A 19,155-nucleotide genomic window follows, 5' to 3' on the forward strand; every position below is an offset into this window, starting at 1 on the left:
GCTTTCCTGCTCCTGGAGCACCAAGCAGTTTGCACTAAAGGTAAAGGTAAAGGGACCCCTCACCATTAGGTCCAGTCGTGGCCGACTCTGGGGTTGCAACTCTCATCTCACTTTATTGGCTGAGGGAGCCGGTATACAGCTTCCTGATCATGTGGCCAGCATGACTAAGCCGCTTCTGGCGAACCAGAGCAGCGCACAGAAACGCTGTTTACCTTCCTGCCAGAGCAGTACCTATTTATCTACTTGCACTTTGACATGCTTTCGAACTGCTAGGTTGGCAGGAGCAGGGACCGAGCAACGGGAGCTCACCCCATCGCGGAGATTCAAACCGCCAATCTCCTGATCAGCATGTCCTAGGCTCTGTGCTTTAACCCACAGCGCCACCCGAAACCGTTGCTAAAACGGTGGGGAGACTTGCAGGACGTCAAGCTCCTGACTATTCCTTCATAGTCATATTTGTACCTGCCCCAGGCCTGAACCCCACATACGATATCAGTTGTGGGGTGGGTGGGTATGATATAGGGGGAAAGACCTGCTGGGCCAAATGGGGAGGCCTGGTGGGCCAAGCTGCCTAGCTCAGTTGGGTAGAGCATGGTGCTGATTGCGCCAAGGTCATGAGTTTGATCCACATACAGACCCCCTGCATTGCCCGGGGCAAGATTACTCTTGGAGTCCCTTCAAACTCTGTGCTTCTATGATTCTATTATTCTAAGTCTGGCCATGGGCCAGAGGTTTCCCCAACCCTGTTATAGAGGCTAACAGGAGAGTCATCTCATGCATGAGTTTCATTTATTTATTGATATGCAGCATTGATGGTGGTGGTGGCGGTGGTGGTGGTGATTAATTGAATTTACCGGTATATACCGCCCTATACCCACAGGTCTGAGGGTGGATCATAGAATATAAAACCACAAAGTACAACCCAATAACTCCCCCCTAAACACATTTTGGCGGGACGCGGGTGGCGCTGTGGGTTAAACCACAGATCCTAGGACTTGCCGATCAGAAGGTTGGCAGTTCGAATCCCCATGACGGGGTGAGCTCCCGTTGCTCAGTCCCTGCCCCTGCCAACCTAGCAGTTCGAAAGCACGTCAAAGTGCAAGTAGATAAATAGGTACCGCTCCGGCAGGAAGGTAAACGGCGTTTCCGTGCGCTGCTCTGGTTCGCCAGAAGCGGCTTAGTCATGCTGGCCGCATGACCCGGAAGCTGTACACCAGCTCCCTCAGCCAATAAAGCGAGATGAGCGCCGCAACCCCAGAGTCGGTCACGACTGGACCTAATGGTCAGGGGTCCCTTTACCTTTTACTAAACACATTTTAGAAGGGCATAGGATGTCAATCAAATCAACCAAAAGGCCTGGTTGAAGAGAAATGTTTTTGCCCGGCGCCTAATGGTATATAATGAAGGTGCCAGGTGAAATTCCCTGGGGAGAGCATTCCACAGACGGGGAGCCACTGCAGAGAAGGCCCCGTTCTTGTGCTGCCACTCTCTGGACCTCCTGAGGAGGAAGCACATGAATGAGGGCCTCAGAAGATGATCTCAGGGTTCGGGTAGGTTCATATGGAAAGAGGCAGTCCTTGAGGTATTGCGGTCCTGAACCGTTTAATGCATTATAGGTCAACAAGTCCTCTTGACAGTTTAATAAAGCAACACAACAGTGTGTCAATATCGCATCAAACAAAAAGTATATTAAAGCAATGCAACAACAGCAACAAAGACAGAACACCAAGTAGTCAGTCTAAGAAAGATCAAAGCCTCCTGTCAAGCAGCCAGTAAACTTAAAAAATAAAACACTACTTGCTCTTGAAGATTGGAATGGAGACAGAAGGTCCTTTGTTTGGTGCTTTGAGGTTGCAAAATAGCCCATATCACAGGGAACAGGGGAGGATGAGAGCACAGTAAAGCAGTGTCTTTGAAGATTGCCACGCTGACATTGGCTGCGTGTGAACCATGCATTTAAAACACACGGCGTCCCCCAAAGAATCCTGGGAGCACTTCGTTTACCCAGAGCTACGGTTCCCAGCACTCTTAGCAAACCAGTGTTTCCTGGATTCTTTGGGCGAAGCCACGACTGCCGAAGTGGTAAAGTGAACGTTGAGAGGGACGTCAAATGCTAAGAGCAGTTCAAACAGTGGTGCGTGTTACCTTTGAGCAGTGGGAGCTCTGAGCTGTTGAGGTGAGAAGAGGCTCACCTGGTGGAGCATAAGAACTACGACGCTTGCTTCCTGGCAGATGTGTCTCAACTGCTTACCAGGAGGGAGAGGGTGAAGCAGTGAGGCCAATGCAGGGCGGTTCCACTGGTGGACATTCTGGATTGCCTCAGCCAGTGCATCTGCATTGTACCGATTTCTCTGCCTCCTCACCCCTCTCCTTTCTGGTAAACAGTAGTGATACACCTGCCAGGAAGCTAGTGTTAGGGCTCCGTTCTTTCAGGTGAGCCGCTTCTGAGTTCAAGGTGTGGAAGTCTTCCGTCGGAGACTGGACAGCCATCCGCTGGCGAATCTCTAGTTCAGCCCTTCCCAACCTTGGGTCCCCAGATGTTGTTGGACTACAACTCCCATCAGCCCTAGCTAGAGGGGCCAGAGGTCAGGGATGATGTAGTCCAACATCAATGTGAGACACACAGTTGCTGTAGCTTTCTTGCATCAAGAAGCAGGTTGGATTAGATGTTTTCTGCATGCTAGGATAATCCAGATTAAAAATTTGTGGTTTCAGAAATCTCTCTCTTTTTTTTAAGTGCAATAGTTAATTGAAACCAGGGAACATTTTATTATTTATTCCACTGCTCTAATATATCTGAAGAACAACGTGTCTGTATATAAGCATGCTACCTTCAAAGCTGTTTTTTCCATTCCAATATCTAGGAAGCAGTGGGCAGCTTCTCAAGACGGCTGCCTTTGACATGTATTCTGGAGGTAGGTCAACCACAGAGCGCCAACCACAGAGTTGACTATATTGACTGCAGAGTGCCAACCGGCAGAATGAATGGACCATCTTTGAGTGGCAAATGTGGGTGTAAGAGCTGAAGGAAATAATTTGTGTCTTTCTCATAGAAAAAGGGAAGAAATTAGGTTCCGTTTGCATTCAGAGGTGAAGCTTCCTCGTTTGCACTTTTTGGAATAATATGCGCAACAAAACACAGCAATTCTTCCAAATTTGCACTGCTGAGGATTCTGCAATGTGGTCCTTCAGCCAAGCAATGTGCAGTGCACATATGCTAGGGTGTAAAGAGCAGGTGCTTGTGAAAATAACATACAAAAAAATGTGTATATTGACTGATGAATCCATGGAAGCAAAACCTAGCCTTTTCTGCACTGAAACTATCGAACTTACAGACATCTGGGTCCCACTGGAACGTGGCATCCCTGGCCAACTTAAGGCCTTTATATCTGTTGCCATCAAGCAGAGAGGATTCTTTAAGATGGAGATACGGTGGTACCTCGGGTTAAGAACTTAATTCGTTCTGGAGGTCCATTCTTAACCTGAAACTGTTCTTAACCTGAAGCACCACTTTAGCTAATGGGGCCTCCCACTGCCGCCGCACTATTTCTGTTCTCATCCTGAAGCAAAGTTCTTAACCTGAGGTACTATTTCTGGGTTAGTGGAGTCTGTAACCTGAAGCGTCTGTAACCCGAGGTACCACTGTACTGTTTTTCAGGTTTTATTTTCCTTTCAGGCAACTGATGTGTTCCAAAGCATAGCATAAGGAGCCTTTTTGCATGACATATGTTATATAACACACACACACACACACACACTATATATATATATATATATATTTGCTTTCGTAGATTTTCACGGGTATAGGAATGCAGGTTTTGGTGTCTTCGGGTGTCTTCCCGTGTAAGAGTCGGGGTGTCTGTGCGACGTTTCGACGAGGTCTCACTCGTCATCTTCAGGCTGGTGCTTTCGGCTTCTTGTTACTCTTCCCGGGTCCACCGTGTTTTCCCTAAATGGCGTTTTCCACCCTTGGGCAGCAGACCATCATAGTCATGATCAAACGCCATTTAGGGAAAACACGGTGGACCCGGGAAGAGTAACAAGAAGCCGAAAGCACCAGCCTGAAGATGACGAGTGAGACCTCGTCGAAACGTCGCACAGACACCCCGACTCTTACACGGGAAGACACCCGAAGACACCAAAACCTGCATATATATATATATATATATATATATATATATATATATATATATTTACAAGGAGAAGGGGACGACAGAGGACGAGATGGTTGGATAGTGTTATAGTGTTCTCAAAGCTACCAGCATGAGTTTGACCAAACTGCGGGAGGCAGTGGAAGACAGGAGTGCCTGGCATGCTCTGGTCCATGGGGTCATGAAGAGTCGGACACGACTAAACGACTAAACAACAACAACATATATATTTATTGTTAAAGTTTGGGAGGCAGCATGGTATAGTGGTTAGAATGTAGGACTAGGACTGAGGAGACACAAGTTCGTATCTCCACTCAGCCATGAAACTCATTGGGTTCTCTTGGGCCAGTCGCAGGTCTCTCGCCCCAACTTACCATACAGGGTTGTTCGGGTCATTAAATGGGGCAGCAAGGAAAACCATGGAGCCCAGATTGAGCTCCTTGGGCGTAATGTGGTGTATAAATGTGGTAAGCATAATGATTCTATGTGGGACTTCCTTTTCTTTAAGAATCCCTGAAAAATAGTGTTCTCTCTTTCTAAATCTGCAGTAAGTTCTGGAGAGAGAGAGAGAGAGAGAGAGAGAGAGAGAGAGAGAGAGAGGGAGGGAGGGAGGGAGGGAAAGAGAGTGTACTGAATCACCTCAGAAATCAACATATATATGTGCAGTCCTTGTTGGTGTTACCTATTCAATGTTGTCTCCTTGTTCTGCATGTATCTTGAGAGACCACTAGATGGCAGGATAAGAAAAGAGCAAGCCTCACAATTTCTCTTTGATTTCCCTGTTAGATGTCAAGCATCTCTTGGATTTCCTGAAAGCAATTAGCGCAGGTACCATCGTGCTCGTAGCTTCCTATGATGACCCAGCAACAAAGTGAGTGAACTACCGATGTGTGTGGCTTCTGGGGTCTTTGGTGTATAACTGCTATACTGCCAGCTGAGCTCTTCAACTGAGAGATCCCGATTTCCAAATCTCCCTGCAAATCCATTTGATGGCCTCAGAAAATCACTGGCCTGTTGCTCTTCATCTCATCTGGATCGGTCATTTTGCTGCTGTTTTCCCCCCACCATTCTTATTTTGTCCAAAAAAAGTCTTAGGTGTTTTAAGCTTTGTACACCTCTTTGGATAGCGACACGGGTGGCGCTGTGGGTTAAACCACAGAGCCTAGGACTTGCTGATCAGAAGGTTGGCGGTTCGAATCCCCGCGATGGGGTGAGCTCCCGTTGTTCGGTCCCTGCTCCTGCCAACCTAGCAGTTCGAAAGCACATCCAAGTGCAAGTAGATAAATAGGTACCGCTCTGGCGGGAAGGTAAATGGTGTTTCCGCGTGCTGCTCTGGTTCGCCAGAAGCGGCTTAGTCATGCTGGCCACATGACCCAGAAGCTGTACACCGACTCCCTCGGCCAATAAAGCGAGATGAGCGCCGTAACCCCAGAGTCGTCCGCGACTGGACCTAATGGTCAGGGGTCCCTTTACCTTTACACCTCTTTGGAATTTTAAAGGGAATGCAAGGTATAACAAATGAATAAATATTCCCCGTCTCTCCAGGCTGAACGATGAAGCACGGAAGTTGTTTGCTGAACTGGGAAGCAGCCACGCGAACAAGCTGGGGTTTCGAGACAACTGGGTGTTTCTTGGAGGGAAGGGGCTCAAAAACAAAAGCCCCTTTGAGCAGGTACCTTCTCGTGAACAGCGGCTGCAATCTGAATAGGCACCTGTGATTATACTGCTTGTATGTTTAGCTTTTAGGGATTGGTTTGTTAAGCAGACATTTGTGAACCTTCCTTCTCTCACGGCAATCCTGCTCCTTTGCAAGTGGCTTCTCTGCAGGGAAGCAACCTGCACCGTACAGGAAGCGAGCTCCTTCCTTCTCCTGATGGTCACGTGTTTTCCCATAGGATGCCTGCCTCTCCTTCCTGCCTGATGCCCTGCCCCCCCCCCGACAGCAGCAGATCACTCTGGCCCATCCAACCCAATCTGGGGCTGTCTTTCCCTGGCTCGTCCAATTCTTGAGTTCCTCCAAATATGCCCCATTTGGCTCTGGCCTCGGCCAAATCCCAGTGCGCAGTCCTAATCGGTACACTTGTCCCTGAGTAATAGATGCACAGCTATGAGATGTGCTTCCTCGTACAGTGGTACCTTGGTTCTCAAACTTAATCCGTTCCGGAAGTCCGTTCCAAAACCAAAGCGTTCCAAAACCAATGCGTGCTTTCCCATAGAAAGTAATGCAAAACGGATTAATCCGTTCCAGACTTTTAGAAACAACCCCCAAAACAGCCATTTAACATGAATTTGACTATCTAACCAGACCATTGATTCATAAAATGAAAGCAATAAACAATGTACTGCAGTCAAGCAAGCAAGCAATCAGTAGCTGAACTGGGTTCACAAAAACCAAACAGAAAGAGACACAAAAAACAAAAATGCAAAATAAATAGCAAAAACAAACAGACCTCAGCGTAACACTCAAATTGGAAGCGTAACACTCAAAACGGAGCACGTTCGGCTTCCGAAAAATGTTCGCAAACCGGAACATTTACTTCCGGGTTTGCAGTGTTTGGGTTCCAAGTTGTTTGAGTACCAAGGTGTTTGAGAACCAAGGTACCACTGCAGTGGTCATTATAACCTCCTGCACATCCACTGCACCAATGAGCTATTTGTGGAGCAGATGGGGCCAGCAGCTGCTCAAGAGAATACCTAGTGAGAGAGATGCAGCCATTTGGCACCTTCTCATTGATGCCCCTCTGAGGTGCTGCATTTTGGACAGGTAGCACGGCAGCCATTTATTCTCAAGCAGAGGGTGTTCTGAACCATCCTCCTTCATATTCCAAATGGACAAATCATTCTGCATGTACACACTCTGCTAATAATACAAGTATTTAGTCTTCATTCCTGTTCTGCCATATGTCAACCTCACTGTATCCTGGCACTGTTAAAAACTGTTCTAGGATACGGTGAGTAGGGATAGGGCAGAAAATTGATTTCGTTTGCATTTTTATGAGAAACTAACTAATTCACACTTCTCGAACCTATATGGAAACTGAATCACAGCTATCGTTCAAAATTCGCCCTTCTCCGAATTTTGCATTGCAGCTCTCCAATTTTATTTTATTTTTTAAAAAAGCTACAGAAATGCATTTATTTCAGGGAAAGGGTGCATAAAAATGTTTGTGAAAATAACATACAAAAATGCATCATATTCTGGGCAATCAGAGAGAGAGAGAATACATACCCAAAAAAGTGTTTATTAGGAGAACTTAGCACTAAACATAGGCGCCGACTCCATGGGGCTTGAGGGGGCTCGAGCCCCCTCAAAAAAAAATTTTGGGGGGCTCAGCCCCCCCAATAATTTCAGGCGCCCTTCCAGCAGAGCGCCGCCGCCGTCCCCCGCCTCCTCCCCACCTGCTCCTTCGCCAGCCAGCCAGCCAGCCGCGCGCCCTAATGGCGGGGGCTCCTGCCTCGCTGCTTCGCAGCACCACCGCCACTGCCAAGGCACTGCCGGAAATCCCGCGAGAACAGGGGAATCCCGACTGGCCACACCTCCCAGCCAGCCAATCGGCTGGCTGGGGGGGCGTGGCTTGCCCTATTTAGGGCCGGAGCCACTTTATTTGCATATTCATGAGCTTATTTATTATTCATGAGCTTTCCCGGGCCCCCCCCCCCAATATTTTTTCTAAGTCCGCGTCCCTGGCACTAAATGCTGGTGAAATTTCATGAGGATTTCTTTTAAATCATGATAATAATCACAAATTGACGCAGAGATGTGAAGGACTGAATTTAAGTTTGGAGAAACAAGAAACTGAGAGAAACCCAGACTGGCTGATTTGCCTATACTTAGTCACAAGTCAACTTGTAATGCAAGGGAAAATATAGTGGACATGAAGGACGGAACCTACAGAGAGAATGGTGGCCAAATGCTGCTCCCTTTCTCTTAAGTTAGGGTGGGATATGGTTACAGGGATATGGGTTTTGGCAATACATTAGGATAAGCTTCCTTGACGGTATGAAAACTTGGGCAGTTGGGCAGACTGCCTCAGGCGGTAGTTTGGAGCAGGCTGGGGAGGATGGGGCTGGGTCACTGCAAGTGACAGTCGAGAACGCAAGTCTGTTGCACACAGCCTACACAACTTCGCACCTCTCTTTGGCAGGTTCTGTTTCCCATATTCCTAGATTGTCGCTAAATTGCACAAACAGCAGCTTGGAAGTGCCCTGAAAGGGTTGGAGGGGGGAGGACTTACTTGCATGCAGAAAGTCCCAGGTTTAACCCTCAACATCTCCAGTTAAAGGATCTTTTTGGGAAGCAGGAACGGGGAAGATCTGCTCTGCCAGTGAGAATAGAATCGTAATACAGTGGTACTTTGGTTTAAGAACAGCTTAGTTTACGAACAACTTGGATTAAGAACACTGCAAACCCGGAAGTAGGTGTTTTGGTTTGTGAACTTTGCCATGGAAGCAGAACATGTTCCGCTTCCTGTTGAGTGTGTTCCATTTGTAAACTGAGTCCCCCGCTGCTATGGGAAAGCATGCTTTGGTTTAAGAACGCTTTGGTTTAAGAACAGACTTCTGGAACGAATTAAGTTCATAAACCAAGGTACCACTGTATGGAGGTTGACAGACCAATGGTTCGATTCAGTATAAGGCATAGCCATATGTGTAGCTCTCCAGCAGTTGACAATCATATGCAAAAAGCGTAAAGGGGAATTCTTATGCACCAAGCTCATTGCATATAGTTGACGGTGTCTCTCCATTTTACTTTCCACAGCACCTAAAAAATGATAAGGAGACAAACAAGTATGACGGCTGGCCTGAGCTTCTGGAAATGGAGGGCTGTGTACCTAAGAAGATGGAATGACAATGAGCTAAATTCAGAACAGATACCGGTGGCCCCCAGCTGACTGACTTTTCACTTTGCCTCAGATATGGTGGAACCAATTCGAACAGACTCAACCCTCTGCCCTGTGGGGTTTTGAACACAGAGGGCTTCATTTCAGCACAGGGCCAGCAGGATTTCAGTGCACTGTTGTGTTGTATTAATAATAGATTCTACAGAGGTGAAGAAGTGGATCTGTGAAAGGTATTCAGCAATCGGTTTATGTAATGCCTTTGGAATCAGCCACGACCCTCAAACAGCAAACAGCTTGAGAAGAGTTGTTTGAACTGAAGACACACATAATATTTACACATAAGTATGTATATTTATAGAGAGAGAGTCCTCTGCACTGTGGATATGCTGTGAGGCCTGTTTTTATATTAAGTTCTACCTCTAGGGTTGCCATATTCCTAAAAGTGAAAATCCTGGCAAAGTTGTTGAGCTTTTTTGGGGGGGGACAGCTGTTGAGCTTTTTGGGGGGAACATCTACCCCCAAAAATAAGGTTTGGGGGCTTTTTTTAATCTTTAAAGCATTAAAAAAGAACCACCCTGCTTGCCAGACATCCGAATTTGCAAATTCAAAACTTGGACATATGTCAGCTCTATCTACCTCTACCATAGCAGCAAATCAAAAGTTGGATAGGTCTGTCCATGCATGGCACCAGAAAACAGCACCCATGGGCAGCTGTCAGGGCCCTTGGCTCACTGACAGGGCTTCTCACTAATGCCTGTCCCTAGTCCCCCTTTTAAAACTGCTAATCCAGTCAGTGTCAGGTGGCGGGCATTTTGTTTTCCCATAGCGCCCCAAAGCAGCACAACACCAGGGGCAGTGTGGGATATGGAATTGGCAGCTGCCCACCACGGAGCCGAGTGCGACTGCAGCTGCCACAGCCCACAGCCAGGTGAGCCTTAAAAGGCACTTGGCTGAGGACTCCCTCAAACATGGATCTTTTGCCAGTCGCTGTTGCTGCCGCTGCTGTCGTCATTTCTTTGGCTCAGAAACAAAGTACACACCCCACACACAACGGCATGGTCGCGCAGCTTCCACCACAGCCCCCTGGGCATAGGTTCCTTTGTTTCAAAGCCAGGGGAGGAGGCAGTGATTGATTTATTTATTATTTATTGAATATCCTACTGTTTCTCCTCGATGAGCCCAGGGCAGCAACAGATACACAATATTATTATTTTTAAGGAAAATGTTTTGAAACAATATTAAAACACACACAAATTACAGTTTTAAAACATCCTAAAAGCAGTTGTGATTAAAGACATACTTCCACCCAAGTTGCCAGGAAGACTGTTCTTCAGACACCCAACTCCTGAGCAAACAGGAGTTTCAAATTCAAGTTAGTAGTGATGAAAACAGGTGTACCTCACTAGCAAGGGTATTCCACAACTGGGGTGCCACTACCGAAAGGGCCCTGCCATGGGTCAGCGCCAACCAGGCAGCCTCCAATGGCAGCACAACCAACAAGTCCTCAGTGATACTGGGTTGTGTCCAATGCGAGTCCCAATGAAATTAATGTACATGATTAACTTAGGTCTATTAATCTCAGTGAATCTACTCTGAAGGTAGGACTTGTATTAGATACAATACTGTGTGGGTAAGTGAGCAGGGAAGGGAGAAGGCTGTCTTATCAGCATTTGGTTCCTAGATAGGCCATATTGACAGATATTATATAAAAATGGGGATCTGAGAAGACTGAGCTCTCTGTATGGTATGTGTGTCTTCAGTCTTCATGTAGTTCTTTCATTATACGGTTAAATCACTCCAATTTTTGGGTTGTTGCTTAACAACAAAAATAAGTCCTTTTTATAATTTTAGTTTTTCTTGTGTTTAGCGTTGCTATGAAATGTTTGTTCTGTTATACCCTCCTTTCATAAAATCCTTCATTTGTTTGTCTATGTTTACTACTAGTGGTATTGCTGGTAATTTCTGCTTCTTCCATGCGTTCGTTTACATTAGCAGAAGTGGGGGGGACTTGAGGCCCTCTAGCTGTTATGAGAATCCCATTCCCATCAGTTCCTGGCACTTGGGTCAGTGATGAGCAGGTGAGAGGAGTTGTTGCCCGGCAACAGCTAGAGGGCCATAGGTAGCCCTGCCCCTTGTGGTAGTAGCACAAGCCTGCAGCAGCTAGGCCTGACCAAGCCAAGAGGAGCCCATCCCCTTTCTGTGGTGGCCAGGGCCAGCCCACTCATGAGGCAACCGCCTCAGGAGCTGTGCCTCCACCACTACCATGATGGTGTCAGGAGCTTGGCCTACACACGAGTAGGACCCTGGTAGAGACACATGCCCGACTGGCATGTTCCCTCCCTCCTGGTTGATCGGGAGCTTCAAAAGCTTTCTTCTGCCCGAACATCACAGTGACCGATGCCAACAGACATCGGCACACTTAGGGATCCGCAGAGTTTGCGCATCTTGCATGACAGAACTCAGCAACTCAGCATTTTGGCTAATCTACTTTATTTACATATAAACAGACACGGAGCACTGCAACATGGCTCCCTCTCTCTCTAGCATCAGACAGCAAAGAAAAAAAGAACAAAGGACAGTAGTCCCACTTCACAGAACACAGTAACACAAACATCCTGTCTTCGTCACTTCCCACTCTGTGGAGTCAAAACATATACTGTCATGTGATAGACAACAATCCCATGACTGCAATCATGGAGCTGGAATTCTAACAGATGGCAGTGGTGATGATGATGATGATGATGATGCCTATCTGATTAGGTTGCCCCAGACACTCTGGGTGGCTTCCAACAAAATATGCTGTGATGGTTTCAATGCGCTGTTTGAAGGCCGGATCTGCCTCCTCCTCAGCAGCTCCCCACAATGCCACCTTTACAGCTGCTGCTGGGCTCCTCCCGCCCCTTCTTCCCTGGTGTGTATGGGGTTGCCATTTTGTGGTTCGCCTCAGGTACGCAAATATCTTGGGCCAGCCATGGTGCCATCTCAGCAAAGGGGTTGATGAGCCTCAGGTGATTTATTGTTTTATTGCTGACCTACGCCTGACTCAACCCCTGACAGCATAGTTGACAGGGACTTGCCAAGGCCCACACCGCTGCAAGGGGGCCACTTCCAATCCCTGGAGCCTCCTGGTCCTTCTCCTATTCATCCTTGTTGCCTGTTTACTCGGACAACCCCTCTGCATAGGCAAGGACAAGGAAGAATAGTCTGTGCATCCTTTGGCTTCTGCCTCTGGAAGTGATGCTGAGTTGAGCGAATAGGCAGTGGCCATCACAGCAACCGCTTTGAAGACCTAAAAAAATATACCAAGTGGTAAATACATTTTATGAAATAAATAAAGCAAAAAATAAGGAAGAGGAAGAGGTGCTGGCACTCCAACGGGAGGCAGGGGAGAAATGGGAGCATCTTGCCCCCAAAGACCTTTGAAAATTGGATCCAGCAATGACAGCGGGAATATGTTTGAAACCAGGGGTGGGATTAAACTAAGTTGCTATGAGCACAAAATGAGGCCTTCTTGTGCAACAGGAATTCCCCTCCCCCACCCCCCGCCGGCAGCCTCCTACATTTGCTCTGGGATGTTGACGGAAACCTCAGGACTGTTTTGGGGGCACATGGGGGTACGGAAGGAAACGAAGGGGGGAAGCCCCATTGTGCAATCCTCACGCATATACCGCACTCCAGTTCCTTTTGCTGACAAGGTAGACCTGTTCCTCATGTTTGTTGATGTGGGTGCGCCTGAAATATATTTTGGCAAAGGTTTGAGCTATTGCAGGTGTTCGTTTCTGCGAGTTTTCCTTGAGACAGCAGCATCAAACAAAGCTCCGGCTGTACACCTACTTCTGCCTCACGGCCATAGACTGCTTCTGTGGAAATAACTAAAGCGACTTGGAACTGGATTGAATGCTCGGTGATGAATATTCCTATCCTCCGCACCGAAGATAAAAAGAATTCTACTACGCTATGGTGGCAATCGTTCAACGACGACACAGTTTTATCTTCTAACCAGCAGGTGGAAATCTTCCCTTTATAAAGGAATAGGAGCAGAAAAAAATGTTAGGCCTTGTCGTTGGTGAATAGAAACTTCTCTTAAAAATAAAAAAGTCACTAGCCTTCTTGCCCAAGACAGCATAGGTTAAAGCAGTGTTTCCCAACCTTTTTTGGGCAAAGGCACACTTGTTTCATGAAAAAAATCTCGAGGCACACCACCATTACAGCCCCGTGACGTCAGCGCGCAGCGTCACGCCGGGAGGAACATGAATTGCTAGCAAATTACATAATCACCTCCTTGAGGGCTGGCTCATCTTCTCCGAAGGCAGAACCCCATTAATTAACAGCACAGACTCACACCATAGCCAAGACGAGGGGGGAAAACATCAGTCATGCACAGTCATGCACATGTGGGGGCTAAATGAGGACGAAGACCGGGCAGAGAGCAGGGTTCAAATCACCCCACCTGGCCAGGACAATCCCTGGGTGCTCCCTTGGGCCACTCGCCTGACCCACCTCGCAGGGCTGTTGTTGCGAGGATAACACGGGGAGAACCACGCGCGCCCCCGGGAGCTCCTTGGAGGAGAAAGTGGGCGATGAATGCAATGCACGAAATATATGAGAGGCGACCAGGTTTTGCAGGTGAGGGGCCCCCGCCAGCCTCCGCTTCCAACACCCGGCGCAACAACGCCGAAGTTTCCCCCCGGGCTCGGCTCGGGGAGCAGCGCTGCTCCCCCCCAGCTCCCCTTCGCCCTCCCGACTCTCTCTGCCGCCCACTGGGGACCCCCCTCACCTGCCAAGTCCGGAGCGCCGGTGGAAGTTGCATGCATGCATGCAGGGCGCCGCGTTGCCATTGCATTGCACTGCACTCCATGCAACGCCTGCACGCATGCATTGCCTTGCACGCACGCCAAGGGGTCTCCCCGCGGTCCGATGCGTCCCCTCCGGCGCGGATGCAGCATTGCAAAAATAAAAAACCCCCGACGCAGCCCTACCTGGGGGGCAGCCTCCGCCTCCGCCGCTCCGCCTCCGCGGGGATCCCCGGGCTCCATCCTGCCGCCCGATCTCCGCGGGGGCGCAGACAGGCTTCGCGGGGTCTGCGCGGAAGAGCCCCTGCCCGCCCGGCCGCCGCCGCTGCGCTCATTCCATGGCCGGGAGAAGAGCGCTTCAAACAAAACGCCCGGCCCGCCAGGCCACACTGGGAAACATAGTTCGTGCACCCTGCACGGGCGCGGAGCCCAAGGGCGAGTGGACTACGGATCCCGGCAGCCCCCGCGCCGGGGACGGAGGGGGAGAGGCCGGGTGCAGGGATGGAGGGACGGGGGGGCGAGCGAGTGAGTGAGTGGCAGCCGCCAAGCCTTGGCCGAGAACCAGGAAGGGCCTCCCCGGAGGAGGAGGAGGGAGACGCAGAGCGGGAGGGAGGGAGGGAGGGAACCCCAGGGGTCATCTAGTGATGGCGCCCCAATCGAAAATTTGACTTTAAAAAAAAAATCTTTCAAATTTTTTAATTTTTCCCGCGGCACACCAGGCAACATCTCGCGGCACACTAGTGTGCCGCGGAACAGTGGTTGGGAAACACTGGGTTAAAGAATAGAAGCTCATTCAAAAGGGTTTGGGGAATTGAAGCCCTGTGAGGAGTAAACTACAGTCTCCAAGTTTCTTTGGATCCTCTATGGTGTGGTTGTGCTAGAAGTTTTAGTTTCACTGCCTCCTTCAGTAACACGCAGCCCACTTCTGAAGGGGAGGCCATACCCTGGGCCTCTTGTTTTGATTGGGACAAGAGAAAAACGCTTCCCAGTGGCTGCACCTGAATTATGGAATCCCTTTGCCCCATGAATTACCACCAGCCTATTCCCTTGGTTGCTAAAGACTATTTTATTCTGGCAGGCTTTCATTGTATGTAACCAATGTTTTTTTTGGTGCTGTTCTTGGCTCCCTGATTTTGGCATCGTTGTTTCTACAAAACTGCAATTAATCCACCTTTGCTGCTCCTTCTGTACCATGAAGTTCAGATATACATGTTTTTAAAACTAGCATTCAAAAAATAGATTAGGGGTAGCCAAGGAGGTGCCTCCCATCCTTTCTGACCATTAGCCACAGCAGCTGGGGATGATAGGCGCTGTTGGCCTCTATCTGTCTTGAGGGACAATGGAGTGCGCCTTCTGGGGTCAAGTCAAACCACTGTGTTAGCAGTACCGAAGACAATACATAGGACTGTCCCCTTGAAACAACACAGAACCACATTTAAGTAGAGGGCTGTGCCTGTCCGCTCAGGGCTGATTTGCTCCCTGGTTATGGCTTGCTGCCTTCACGTTATGCAACGTCATGGTTTAAGCTTCTTCTCTGTGGGCAGCAGCAAGAATTTGGGGGGTGCGGGGTGGGAAGAGAGTTCAGGGACCGGCTGGCTGTTCCTGATCTCAGTGGCGCAGAAGGCTTGATCCCAGCAGGAACCCGCCACCTTGTCCCTCCAGAAGTGGGACTCCGTGTGCTCCATTCCTAAAGCTCTCTCACCAAAGCTTCATTGAGGTAAGAAGGCCGTGGGGATACGGATAGAGGAAGAGAAGAAGACCGGGTGACACAAAACCTCTAGGCAAGGAAGGAGCTCAGAGTGCTGAGGCCCAGCTGTGCTGCGCAGGTTGAATTCCTTCTCAGCTTGGCTCTGCGTTCTGTGACATCTTGCTGTGTCAAGTCTGATTACTCTAATCTTCTACAGGCTTTCCCCACCACCACCACCACAAGAAGGGACTCTGCTTAGAAGCTGGGCACTGACAGCATGAAAGCGGCCTTTGTGTGTAGCCCCTGGCAGTCGTTAGGTATATAAGGGGGAGAGGGAAGGGGGGAATGAATTCTTGACATGCCAGGGGAAGCCATCAAGGGAAAACTTTTCTGCTCATCACCTTGAAGAGCCTGCTGTCCCCGATGCTCCTCTGCTCCTCTTACTCGGCGAGTAGAATGGGAGTGCAAAGAGCTGTGCACCACCAGCCCTTTCTCCAGCGCAGGGTGCAGAAGGCGTCTGTCCGCACGTAGGGACATGCACAGCGGGGCAGAATAAGAAAGATCCGTTTCTCTAAAGGGGGCCAGTGTTGTGCCTTTCCTCTGACACGCATTGCCAAAGCCAGGAGAGTTAAATCGAAACCACTGCAGGGAACGGCACTGAACTCCTTAAAATCATGGGAGCTGCTCATGGGAAAAAGGTAATGCTTTTTCGCTATGTGTTTCTGCTTTGAATGAGAAGGCACTGCCTAGCTAGCCATTACTGGAATTAACCAGCTGAGATGGGTGTATTGGGGTGGCTTAAGTGCCAAACTGGATGTTGCTTTGATTGCACAGAAGACAGGGAATAATAATAATAATAATAATAATAATAATAATAATAATAATAATAATAATTGCAGGTGCAAAGGAGGTGGCTGTCATACAGTTTGTCCCTTCCCTCTCCTCTGCAACAGTGACCCAGATGAATATCCCTCCCTGCACCTGCCCCACACAGCACAACTATGAACCTTAGGGTGAAAGCTCCCATTTGCACCAAAGGGAGCATTCCTTCCCCCAAGACGCCTGGTCCTGGAGGGGGGATTTTGTTTGGATCATGGTTGGAGGGGGTCAGGATAAGGCTCCCCTCCCTGGGTGCTGCAGTCCTGTCCTGATAGCACCACCCGCCTCCACACATGTACTTAAAGAAAAGGCACAGATCACAGAATCATAGAGTTGGAAGGGGACCCAGAGGTCATCTAGTCCAACCCCCTGCAATGCAGGAATACACAGCTGTCCCACATGGGGATCGAACCTGAAACCTTGTTATTGTCAGTGCCATGCTCTAACCAATTGAGCTATCCAGAGTGTAAGTGAGCAGTACACAGTTAGTGTAACATGCCTTAAGAAGCAACCACTCTGTGGAATCTGGTCCCACCTAGGACCCCTCTGGACACTGTTTTTATTGTACATCCATGATTATTCGTGCTCATGATGGGATCGGGGCAGTCATATGTGATATTGCTTTCAATGCTGCTTGTGCCATCAAAAGATTTGGGGAAGATATACTGCTTTGCTTCCAGTTGGTGCATGTTCCATAACTTCCTTCTGAAGTTCTGTAACTTTGCATACCACAGTTGATGTTCCAGTTTATTTATTGTCCCACGGTTGCTGCGCCACAGAGTGCCCTCCAGATGGCAGTAGTGGTACAACATTGGGGAAGCATCACAGAACAACTAATGCTGTAATAGGGAATGATGTGTGGATGATCAAGTATGAATCCACTACTAATTTATATTCTGCATCCATAACCTGTTCCAAAATACATGGGCAACCCCTTGCAATTAATCAGATCCATCTTTCAGGGGGGTGGGGAGTAGCTGTGATAGTTCAGTCAGTAGAGCATGAGACTCTTAATCTCACGGCCATGGGTTCAAACCCCACATTGGGCAAAAGTTCCTGCATTGTAGGGGGTTATGATTCTATGATTCACAAAGCGAACGAAGAGAGCGGGACTTCATTGGCTAATCTGGAATGCTGTGAGTATTGGGGTCATATTGAAAAGATGGTCCCAGGGGTATTGCCATGAATGCTTTCACCCAAACAACAACAGCAACACATTTAAACACACACAACAACAACAACAGCAGCAGCAGCAGCAGCAACAACAACAACAACACCTAAATAACCTACTCACAAATGGTTTTCCATTAATTTTATTTATTTATTTTAAAAATAATGTTTATTAAAGTTTCACAAACAATACAAAATCAAAACATATAAAAATTACACAATAAGAAACAATTAGCAAAAGAAAAGAAAGAAGAAAAGAACGGAAGAAAAGAACAACCAAAAAGCAAAACAGAAAATAAGTTAATATTTTCATCTCTTATACTTCATTCACTTGTTTCCTGACCTCCTCCCACCTCCCACCTTGTACTCCAGTTCAAATATTAAATTCAGCAAATCCTTACCCTCTAGCATTTATCCTTTATCAATCCCCATTTACATTTTCTTAAAAATCTTTTTACCAGTACCACTTCTTTTCAATCAGACATCATTTTAACATTCCTTAATTTTACAGTGCTTCTGCAAGTAGTCTTTAAATTTCTTCCAGTCTTCCTCCACCGACTCTTCTCCCTGGTCACGAATTCTGCCAGTCATTTCTGCCAATTCCATGTAGTCCATCACTTTCATCTGCCATTCTTCCAGTGTGGGTAGCTCCTGAGTCTTCCAATACAGTGGTACCCCGCAAGACGAATGCCTCGCAAGACGGAAAACCCGCTAGACGAAAGGGTTTTCCGTTTTGGAGGCGCTTCGCAAAACGAATTTCCCTATGGGCTTGCTTCGCAAGACGACAGCCCATAGGGAAATCTCCGGGACAGCGGGGAAGCGCAGCGCGTCTTCCCCACTGTCCTCGGACCTCCTCCCGCCGCCGGGCATCGGAACGAAGCTCCAATGCCCGGCGGAGGGGGGGAAACTTCTCCTCCCTCCGCGTGGCATCGGAGGGAAGCTCCGATGCCCGGCGGAGGGGGGGAAACTTCTCCTCCCTCCGCGTGGCATCGGAGGGAAGCTCCGATGCCCGGCGGAGGGGGGGAAACTTCTCCTCCCTCCGCGTGGCATCGGAGGGAAGCTCCGATGCCCGGCGGAGGGGGGGAAACTTCTCCTCCCTCCGCGTGGCATCGGAGGGAAGCTCCGATGCCCGGCGGGGGGGGGAACTTCTCCTTCCTCCGCGTGGCATCGGAGGGAAGCTCCGATGCCCGGCGGGGGGGGGGGGAACTTCTCCTCCCTCCGCGTGGCATCGGAGGGAAGCTCCGATGCCCGGCGGGGGGGGGGAAACTTCTCCTCCCGCCGCCGGACATCGGAACGAAGCTCCGATGCCCGGCGGAGGGGGGGAAACTTCTCCTCCCTCCGCGTGGCATCGGAGGGAAGCTCCGATGCCCGGCGGAGGGGGGGAAACTTCTCCTCCCTCCGCGTGGCATCGGAGGGAAGCTCCGATGCCCGGCGGAGGGGGGGAAACTTCTCCTCCCTCCGCGTGGCATCGGAGGGAAGCTCCGATGCCCGGCGGGGGGGGGGGAACTTCTCCTCCCTCCGCGTGGCATCGGAGGGAAGCTCCGATGCCCGGCGGGGGGGGGGGAAACTTCTCCTCCCGCCGCCGGACATCGGAACGAAGCTCCGATGCCCGGCGGAGGGGGGGAAACTTCTCC

At 49.2% G+C, this 19,155-nt stretch overlaps 1 protein-coding gene and 2 long non-coding RNA genes across 3 annotated transcripts in view; 2 read left to right on the forward strand and 1 right to left on the reverse strand.

Annotated features, from left to right (window-relative positions):
• The window catches only part of FAM3D (FAM3 metabolism regulating signaling molecule D), a 38,682-nt gene extending 27,753 nt beyond the window's left edge, over positions 1–10,929 (forward strand). Inside the window, exons 7-10 of the mRNA XM_082210754.1 lie at positions 2,865–2,915; positions 4,938–5,022; positions 5,697–5,823; positions 8,911–10,929. Coding sequence (XP_082066880.1) covers positions 2,865–2,915; positions 4,938–5,022; positions 5,697–5,823; positions 8,911–9,000 — 353 coding nt within the window. The 3' untranslated portion in view covers positions 9,001–10,929. The remainder of the gene's footprint in view (positions 1–2,864; positions 2,916–4,937; positions 5,023–5,696; positions 5,824–8,910) is intronic.
• The window catches only part of LOC309525369, a 202,092-nt gene that overhangs the window by 73,829 nt on the left and 109,108 nt on the right, over positions 1–19,155 (reverse strand). The gene's annotated exons all lie outside the window — the stretch shown is intronic.
• LOC309525474 overlaps positions 15,376–19,155 on the forward strand; it is a 34,832-nt gene continuing 31,052 nt past the window's right edge. The window contains exon 1 of the long non-coding RNA XR_014216324.1: positions 15,376–15,502. This is a non-coding gene — a long non-coding RNA (uncharacterized lncRNA). The remainder of the gene's footprint in view (positions 15,503–19,155) is intronic.

Source organism: Podarcis vaucheri (assembly GCF_965113315.1).
Source record: "Podarcis vaucheri genome assembly, chromosome: 2".
Lineage (NCBI taxonomy): Eukaryota > Metazoa > Chordata > Lepidosauria > Squamata > Lacertidae > Podarcis > Podarcis vaucheri.